Source organism: Salvelinus namaycush, chromosome 2 (genome assembly GCF_016432855.1).
Source record: "Salvelinus namaycush isolate Seneca chromosome 2, SaNama_1.0, whole genome shotgun sequence".
In the NCBI taxonomy this organism is placed as follows: domain Eukaryota; kingdom Metazoa; phylum Chordata; class Actinopteri; order Salmoniformes; family Salmonidae; genus Salvelinus; species Salvelinus namaycush.
Window position 1 is genome coordinate 56,945,321 of NC_052308.1, and position 10,535 is coordinate 56,955,855.

At 48.3% G+C, this 10,535-nt stretch overlaps 1 protein-coding gene across 1 annotated transcript; it reads right to left on the minus strand.

Annotated features, from left to right (window-relative positions):
* Positions 1-44: 44 nt before the first annotated feature.
* LOC120022327 (suppressor protein SRP40-like) lies at positions 45-1,604 on the minus strand. The gene is made up of 2 exons (XM_038966223.1): positions 674-1,604; positions 45-388 (listed from the first exon to the last, which is right to left on the minus strand). Exons 1-2 carry the CDS (start codon positions 1,602-1,604, stop codon positions 45-47), a joined length of 1,275 nt encoding a protein of 424 aa, XP_038822151.1.
* Positions 1,605-10,535: the final 8,931 nt, after the last annotated feature.

Genomic DNA, 10,535 nt, shown 5'->3' on the forward strand with positions numbered 1-10,535 from the left:
GGCATACAAATGAAGTGAGAGAAAAAATGACTTGATTATCTCTGTCAGGGACTGAAAGACTCTGTCTCCTGTGTCTGAATCTCAGCAACGGTGTCTGTCTCCGGTGTCTGAATCTCAGCAACGGTGTCTGGCTCCGGTGTCTGAATTTCAGCAGCAGACTCTGTCTCCTGTGTCTGAATCTCAGCAACGGTGTCTGTCTCCGGTGTTTGAATCTCAGCAACGGTGTCTGGCTCCGGTGTCTGAGTCTTACCAGTGTCTGTCTCTGGTGTCTGAATCTCAGCAGCAGTGTCTGGTTGCTTGGGTTGGGTCTCAGCAGCAGAGTCTGGTTGCTTGGGCTGGTTCTCAGCAGAGGTAGCCTCGGATGGGGCCGACTCAGGCTCTGTGTCATCTGTTTTGGGGGGATTAGATAGAGTGTATACAGCCCCAGAACACACATCATCCTCTGTATACTGATGCTCTGGGTCATTATATACATACGGGTCTGAAACAGGGTCCCGTTTGAGTCCAGACACTTTGGTACGTTTTAGTTTGATAGGTACACTATGTTTAATTCGAGAGGATACCTTTTGTATGACATGTTTGGTTGCAGAACTGTGACAGTCATCCTTGTCATCATTGTGCTTGTGAATTGAGACGCTGGAGGAACTTGAGCTGCTGGAGCTCCTGGAGCTACTTGAGCTGCTGCTGGAGCTCCTGGAGCTCCTGGAGCTGCTGCTGGAGCTCCTGGAGGTGCTGGAGCTGTCATCGCCGCTATCATCTGCAACTGTTTCTGTTGTTACTTTAGCCCTAGATCCACTGCCACAGTGGTCACTTTCAGCATCGCTGTCATCTACAGTGGGTTCTATAGGTACGTCAGCCTCCTCATTGGTATCCGTGACATGGTTTTGAACCTCAGATGTGATATTGTCTACATTGTCACTGTTGTGCTGTCTCTTGCTGAACATCCAGGTCCTCTTTCTGTAACTCCCCTTAAGGCTGGACTGAGAACCAGGTTGATTGTAGGACATGTCGACCGCTCTATTCTTAATATTGTCCAGATCCCCACGTTTTTGATGTGGGCCAGTGGGCGATCTATGCGATCTAGGCATGCTGTTGCGTTGTGAAGCACTCCCCTTGTCATATCTACCAATCCTTGCTAGTGTGACATTGCTACAGGAGACCTCGGGACACACCTTTTGAGCTTTAACGACTTTATTGGGTTCTTTGCTTCGCCTACTGTTGACAGAATTATCGTTCATGTCTCTGCCGTCCCTGGGAGGTTTGGACCGGCTGCCGTCCCTGGGAGGGTTGGACCGGCTGCGGTCCCTGGGAGGGTTGGACCGGCTGCCGTCCCTGGGAGGTTTGGACCGGCTGTGGTCCCTGGGAGAGTTGGACCGGCTGCCGTCCCTGGGAGGGTTGGACTGGCTGTTGTCATTGTCATGACGTCCGTGTATCTTACCAGTCTTGCGTTGTTTGTCGACAGGGTGAACGTTAAAAGGTTGCAGTATCCAGTCCGGAGGTATACGACGTTTCAGGGACCTACTGTCATCCCTGCAAGGGTTGGACCGGCTGCCGTAACTGCAAGGTTGGGCCCGGCTGCTGCCATTGTCATGACGTTCGTGCATCTCACCATTCTTGAGTTGTTTGTTGACAGAGAGTCCGTTACAGGGTTGCACTATCCAGTCCGGAGGTATATGACGTTTCCCCTTTGCTGGAGTAGGAGCAGGAGCGTGACAAAGGGATTGTGGCTGTCTGTTGTACTGTTTTGGAGGTCTATTGTAAACATTGGTCTTCCGTGACAGTCCTATGTCATGACTAACTTGTTGTAACCTCTGTTTGTCAGGCCTACATCTTACGTGAAAGGGTTGGGGGTGTCTAGGATAAACAGGTACATTGTGTGGAACCAAACGGTCTCTTTGGTATGTGTTGCGGTCCTCTGTATTACAAAGTCTGTCCTTAGCGGCTCTTTCGTACCATCTTCTCTGTTGCATGTTGCGCAAGGGAGAGGGTGTTGATTCTCTTATTTCTGTATATTCTTCAACTCCTAGGCCCATATTGTGTTGCTGGTAATACCATTCACCTCTGTTATTGTATGTTGAATAAAGGTCATGTGACATTGTAACTTGTCTATTGTTTGTAATTGTTATTGTTTCCAAAAGTACTTGACACTAGCACTGGACCATCTTCATGGTTCAGCTGCAAAATATACACTGGAGTTAGCACTGTCTGTGTAACTGATATTTATATATAGCTGAGGCTCCTCCTAGACCAGTCAAGGCTGTTTGAAGTAGTCCACAAAATGTGTCATCAAATAGACTAGATATTTTCCTGTTTCATAACATAGGTGTTGTCCTGACCTAACCTAGTAGTTGAGATGTCACACAGTGGGCTATGTATCCAACCACTGCTGTTCTATGGGCTACCGATACCTCCAACCCCTGCTGAATCTTCCATTCCCATGGTATACAGACCCCCTCAACTCTTCCAATAGCTGTTGGTATGCCCAACCACTGTTCACCTACAATACCAACCAGTGCTGGGTCTTCCAACCGCTGTTATCCTTAGGCTAGTTGAAATGTCACACCGTGGGCTACGTATCCAACCACTGCTGTTCTATGGGCTACCGATACCTCCAACCCCTGCTGAATCTTCCATTCCCATGGTATACAGACCCCCTCAACTCTTCCAATAGCTGTTGGTATGCCCAACCACTGTTCACCTACAATACCAACCAGTGCTGGGTCTTCCAACCGCTGTTATCCTTAGGCTAGTTGAAATGTCACACCGTGGGCTACGTATCCAACCACTGCTGTTCTATGGGCTACCGATACCTCCAACCCCTGCTGAATCTTCCATTCCCTCAACTCTTCCAATAGCTGTTGGTATGCCCAACCACTGTTCACCTACAATACCAACCAGTGCTGGGTCTTCCAACCGGTGTTATTCTTAGGCTAGTTGAAATGTCACACCCTTGGGTTACGTATCCAACCACTGCTGAATCTTCCATTCCAATGGTATCCATGTAACCTCAAATCTTCCAATAGCTCTTGATATGTCCAACCACTGTTCCTAAAGGGTCTGGTGATGAATTCCAAACGGAGCTGACACCTCTGCTCACTGCTGGGCTGTCCAACTGCTCTTATGTGGATAAAGCTCAGACTGGCTCATCCGAGCAGAGCTGAGTTATCCATTTGTGACTAAGTCTGAGGTCTGTTAGGGCTATGTCTGTTACAGATTGTCTATTTGAGAGTCAAGGGTGGGAGGGTTGGTAACTGCTTGCAATTCCATCTATGGCTGTAGCCAACCTAGAGAAGGCAGAAACATAGTCACCTTATAAGGCATGTTGTTCAGCCAGCAGCCTTTCAGTCCGCATGCATACACCAAAAGCAACTGGGCTGTGAGCATTGGAAAGGGCTTTGTCTACCAGTCACACATGTATATGAAGGTGAGTGATTATGTGGATTCTGCCAAATACATAGTGTCAGGTCTATTTAAAAGAGTATCTGTTTTTGATTAAAGGGACCAACAAGGAATGACCTTTATTGTTACTGGTAAAAAGTGAATTATCCTAAAGGCTGCATTTCATTCTTCAGTCAGTTGTACTCTGTGTAGCCGTTTGCATGTGTCTGTGTATATAGAAAGTGGCACAGTAAGCGTTGTTGTCACATATGTTTATTTTCCAGTATGTAATCAAAGCATAGCAGTGTTAGATGTCAGCAGGCTGTAGCGAAATGCAGATATGTTGCAATGGCAGAGTTTAGAACTACCGCTGTTCAGTTTAGAAAACACAGTTTATAATGAACTATTGGCTAGATTTCCTAGCGACCGAGACCAACTATGTAGTTGTTCAACTGGTATGCAAGGTTGTTCTGTTTGGCTTCCCGCAGTGTTTTGTAAATGGTATCCAGGTAACTGACCATGTCGTGGTGCACATGTTCCTTGAGCACTTTTGCAAGGTCAGTTGCGTTTCTGATAAGCTCAGCCTTGCTCTTTGGTAGGTTCAATGTCCATACAAATCCTTTCAAATTTCCTCTGTCTAGGTCAGACAGTATATTCAACACCTTCTCCATCACAGCACCTTTATGCGTATTGATAACCTTGCCATATGCAGCGAAGATCTCGGGTTGTACTTGACTTGAGAGGTGAGTGTAGTCACTGCCTTTGACGGGGTTCACCAGGTCATTGCGATGGATTTTTCTGAGCAGGATGTTTAACACTGCCCGGGCTTCCGCTCCATAACGCAATGCGATACCTTCTGCTAGCAGGGTTCTATCCGTCACATAATCCAGGTCCACAGCACTGCTGGTTTGTTGATGCGTGATATCTATCTCGTTCATAAGAAACGTCATTGACTCAATATCATCGCGGGTTAACTTGTTCAAAATCTGGCGTATCTCCTTAGGTGACATACCATTATCATCTCGGTCTGAGGATGATGCAGGGTAATTGTCCCATGTTGTCATGAAGGTATTACTAGTAATATCTCCCTTCATTCTGGCAGTATCGATCAAGGTCCGGGCTTTATCCTGTGTGCCCGGTATAGACTGGATACGTTCTAACTCTTCATTGTTTATCATCCTTTGTGTAAAGAGAACATCTGCAATATGGTCCAACAACTTCATCTTGCCAGTGGCATCCTCTATGTAGCTTCGTCTTTTTCGGGTTAGGATATTCATGGTTTCGGGGTAGTCCGTATGTGACACAGGAACAGCTTGTGAACTAGGCAACTACACTTTGGCTCTGCTCTGCGCCTCAGCTTCTGTTAATAATATATCAAGCTTTCTTGTTTACAAGACTGAATGTGGTTGGGTGAGTTTTGCCCTGTCGTATATATATGGTGTACGGTTGGATAATCGAGCCCGCTTTGGACATCACGGGTAGTGTTGCCACAATAGGGTGCTGACAAAGACCAGTTGTATATACCAGCAAGGGTTGGATGACACAGAGGCTGTTCCATATCCAGAGCACCCAAGTGAGGTAACATTGCTGTAATATACATTTCGGGTAGCTGCTTAGAGCTTGCTCTTAAGTGTACTTGGGTCAACACACTGTATATATACACACTATCCTCTCATACCGTGATCCGAGATCCTGGGTTGTGTCAATGTATAGGTAATAAGGTTATTTTACCAGTATTGTCTCTGTGTAACAACTTAAGCATTTCTCTCCAGTTGTAGTAGAAGGTAGGCTTGTAACTACCCACCGAGCCTTGAAAGTTGACAAGGTAACCTGGATAGGTATCTATGCGCACCTCCGACATCCCAACATCAGGGGACAGTTTAACATTGAAGTAATACACGGGACTGATCGGCTGTGGCTCTAGGTGTAGACGGTCGGAACTGACCATCTGTGAGACGACTGCCGACTGGTTGAAAAGGAGACAGAGGATACAGCAACAAGGTTTGATCTGTTCATACTCTCCGGGGTTTGCTCTGCTCCGCACAAAGTTGTTGTAAGACTCTGGTGAAATGAGTGAGGGTAACGACTCGGGGGTGTTCGGAACATTCACCAGCATACCCTTACACGAGGGTCCGTTTGCACACAAAGGCAGTGTATGATCATTTAGCATGCTCAACAACAGGGCTCTGTCGTACACGTTACGAGCCAGAGACCTGCCTGGTATAGCACGCTCTGCTAGTGAGGCTACAAGAGGACGTGGGTTGTTGGCAAGGAGTTGCATCACGGTCAGCACGGGAGTGCAGCTGCAGCACATTGGGTTGCGGTCACTGTCAGACGTGCAGGTGCAAACTTGAGGCGCGAAGCACTCGTGGAATAAGGTTCTGATATCCGCCGTCGACAAGTGTCTACTCTGCGACACCTTGTCAAAAACACGCAGTCTGATCAGGTCCCTATAATCAGCAATCTTCTCCTCATCATATGCCACCATAGTGTGACTCTCAGTCTCCTCAATCGGAAGAGTGGTGCTGCACCATAGTTTACGGGTCTCACGTCCGGGGCAGGGATCTAAGCTCCGGGAACACTTCGAACAAGAGGTGCCCTGTTTCCTACATTCAGAGGAGCAGCTGGTGCACATCCAAACGCAGCACACTTTCTCCTTCAGACCTTGAAAGCAGGCGCAGACTGAGCAGATGAACCCTGGTAGGGTTGGACACGTTGTGAAGTGAGGGGTTGTCAAATACCACATTGGGTTGTTTCTGAAGCAGGTCGTGCATACCCTTACGTTACACTGACAACGGAGTTTAATGCCAGCCCTTTGCCTGTCTTTACTGCTTTTAACCAAGGACACTAGGCAAACAAGACACTTAGCTCTGGACGCTTTGACATGCTCCTTATTGACTTTGCCAATGTTTCTATACTTTACTGTGGATACTCTCCTGTATAGGTTTGTTGCTTTTCGGACTGAGCTCACTAGTGTCTGTGTACGCTTCTTTCCGCAATCTCTCAGCAGGCCCTCTGGAACATCACCGGAGAACAAGGGGTTGTCTTCGATGGAGCCGGCAGGTCTGTGCTGTCCGCTGTACAAGGCGCTAACGCTGGATCCTGTCCCTGTGATAGGTGACAAGATATATGTACCGGGAGCGGAAGGTGTACGGTTGAGTGATCTGACAGAAGACATGGTTAAGCCTTGCCAAGCTCACAAATACAACTTTAGAAACACAACGGAGCTGTTGCTTGGGTACGCGTCGCGGGACAGTCAGTGCTCTTGTGAGTCTTCCTCTTGTGTGTCCGTGGACCAGAGCAAGGACATGTCGGAAGGACGTAACATCTCTCCTTTTGTAGACAATGACCCAGCCAAAGCCCTCAGTAAAAGACCAAGGGGCGGAGGGAGAGGCGGGAACAATGGGGGGTCCAGGTGCACCGCCAGAACCCTCTGGGCCTACGAAATTGACAACGTAGTGACGGCGTACAGGTGGCTGATGCAAAATCGAAGTTACAAATACCCAAAGTGCTGTGACACGGTGATTGTGTATCAGCTGAGAAAGTCTCAAAGTCTCCCTTCGGGTCTGTACGTGTACAGGACCCACCCGCCTCACTTTGGCTGCACAGTGGAGAGGCCCTTGACTGTTGTGGAACAGTTCAACTTTGTCAGTCAGTCCGAGCCCTTCATAAGCCGGGAAGGCCTACCCAGTTCCATTACCGTAGAGATGTTCCCAGGGCGTGACAACTTTAGCGCCCTTTACGTGATCAACCGCAACCTTGCCATGTCCGTACCCGAGTACGGTAACAGAATGTTCGGAGAGGCTAGAGCCCTGGGGATAATTGAGGGCTGTGCACCGATTACAGCTGTCGCATGCGAGCACCACGAGGTGGCGATGCGGACAGAACGAGTGTGTGTCATCGATCTACGGTGGAAGGGGTTCCACACTAAAACCGCTTGCATCAAGGCCATACCCAGAGTGAAAGGACTGCAAGCCGTAGTGTGGTCCAACCACAACTCCACATTCCAAGACATCGAGTGTCAGGTTCTCACGTGGATATTCGGCCTCTCCAACGAACTACCGAAAGAGGTGCAACTTATAGACTACAAACGTGAAGCGTACGGTGTAAGGTACATACTGATGGACATGGAAACGTTCCCAGGCGTTCTACCACAACCTCCGAGTAGCACAACCTCGTTTTTCATACACACGCACTTCGTGGGCGATTTTACATTGGCCAGAAACGCAATCGGCATGGTGTCTGAAGGTAGAAGTAGAATAGGCTCCCCCTGTGAAAACGTCTCAGCGTTTGCATTTTGGTACGAGTTACCCGCTTTGGGATACTGTCAACCCACACCGTTTAGTTGCGGGGTTAGGTACGGGATCACCCCGTCACTAACAGAGGAGTTTAAGAGCTCCCTGCTAGAGTGGGCACTGTCGAAGGATGGAACTAGTTGCTTGGCTATTGCGGTGCAGCATACCCTATACTATCATGCCGGGGAGATGAAATACAAGATGATGTTATCCCACACAGTCATGGACAATGACACCACTCTGCACATGTTCAAACTGTGAACATTCCCATGTACCTACAAAATACCCTGACATACACACATCACACACTCTCACACACACATCACACACTCTCACACACACACACACACACACACACACACGAGGCACGATATTATATGATATTTACATAACTGGAGGTAGTGTAGGACATGTCAGAGCCCTATGCAATTTGTGTTCTAACAACAAGGTCTATGATCGGTATTAAACCCATAATCCCTATCTGCTATTGTTTGTAGTATCCATAATGGATTGCCAGGATGAGGTGGTGAAGTGGAAAACTATAGCGGCAGCTCTTCACCAGGGAGCTCTCGACCACTGTGAACCATTCCAATCTACAGGCGAGGCCATCGACTACTTGTACTGCCACGGGGCAAAGCAGCAGCAGCAGGCTTCGTGTTCCACAACCATATCACGCCAACATCATGACTTCTACTACCATCCCGACAATGTACCGGGCCCCGTGGGGCTAAGTACGTTTTTCTCTCACACGTTAGGGGATCTTTGCTTACTGTGCAAGTACATATTGGTGACCGTAGATGCACAACGGTTAAAGTATAACTTAGTCAATACAAATACAAAACTTTCCCAAGGCTGGATTCCTGGGGAGGACTTGAACCTAAGTCGCTTGAAGCACCTGGCTGTTATGCACACCCCTTACTTTGTACTGTTGTTTTTGGACCTTGTGCGCAACAAACGCTACCTGTTCCATGACACCGCTTCTGCTAGACACAGTATCGCTAGCTATGTGTTCAATCACCTCAAAGAAGAAACGAGTACCAAGGTCTTCGAAAAAGATGCCGATTCATTCAGGTTTTTGAAGCTATGGTGGAGATTTCAAGACAGACGAAGTACCAGGAAACTTAACATGTCTATCCCTTCGTATCTCGAGTTGCACACAGGGATGGCTACATGGAACCCAAGGAATGACCCTTTTCTAAACAGAAAACCTGAACCTCTATACACATTCCTGGCGAAGCACTGTCTATGCCACGAGATATTGGAGAGAAACCCGAAAACCTTATCCAACACTTTAGATCTGTCACCCAGAACAGCTACACTGACTGAGGGACAGGTGTCTACGCACTGTTTGAGTCTTCCAATCCCCAGGTTGCACATTGAAGACATTCTACATTCGGCTGTAAGGGTGTGCAGCAAGAAGCCGAATCACTCTGTGCTTAATGGCTCTGACTCTGGCCTCCTCGTAAGCGTTCATGCAGACACCATGCAATGTAGCACCCTACTGGAACCCAGGCTTGATTGTCTATTATTGGAAGATGTGGGGCATGCCACCGCTGTGATATTGCATATCGTGACAACTCTCCAGTTCAAATGGCAGACCTTGAGCTCTTGGATGGCAAGCGTGAAAAGCAAACGGCCAGACAATGGGCCTGCGTTTATCATCCGCAAGGTCTGCCTAGGAGTAATGGGCTCTCTTAGAGACATGTGTCAGCTAGACAAGAGGCCTCCTAGAAAACTTTATACCGGACCGGAGGGTGGAGAGCCGAAACTCGCTACAGTGTTCCTTGTCCACAAGGAGACCGGAGACGTGCTATCGTTGTTGCCATTCGTCTCCTTGCCCAGGATGTATAGGTCTTCGAACCATACCGAGGATGAGGACACCTTCCGCATGGCGTGTGCTAGCTTGGCATTGGCTATGTTGTACGCTCACGTCGACTGTGACCAGGTTGTACAGAACAAACGGCAGGAGCTGAAGAAGTACTGGGGCTCGGGAGGGTCATTGTCAAACGCCAAAGACCCAGTGCTCGCAGGACAGTACCTGGTCTCGGCTACAGAGGAGAGACACGGCTGCAGAGAGCGGGCCTTGTCCATTGTGAACATCTGTGATTTCTGCAGGACCGGTCTGGTGAATGACCATACATGGTCCAAACTTGAACCACATGAAGCGGGATTGAGAGATATGAGCAACGTCGATATTCCTCATGTATGGTTAGGTGAAAAATCAAGATCTCACAAAGCTCTAAAGGGTAGGCTGCAAGCTCTGGGCTTCCGAGAACCCCTGTATGTCAGCGTTATAGAATTGCTGAGGGAAGATGAAGCTGTCCGTATCAGAGAGTTACACAAGACCTTTACTACGCCTAAACCAGAGGCCTGCCTGGGATTATGTAGTGTGTTGTCAACTGGCAACCCAAGCCCGGTTTGGAACCGTTTGTCATGTAATGACTCAGCTGTGAGCTCCTATGACTCCTCTTACAGTGCTGCAGGAGGCGGACGCAAGAATAAGCGCTCTATCAGCAGGGTTATATCTGACCTTGCACAAAAGACGCTTCACCTTGATGACTCAGATAATGCTGTAAACCCCATACAAATGCTAAGCAGAGAGGTTATCCGGGAACCTGCTGGCTCCTCAAGGTCCTCCGCTCTTCCAACATCTGCCAAAGGGACAAAAACCATGTACCTTGACGCCTACAACGTCAGACAGTCCGATTGTGATGTGGAGAACGAGCCTCTGCCAGAGATCTCGACAGACCTACACTTGACTGCAGACACTAGAAGCGAGAATGTGTACTTCGAGCAACTGATCCAAGGAGAAACATCTACACACCAGGGTTTAAGGGATGACATCGGGGCATTCCTTCTGGG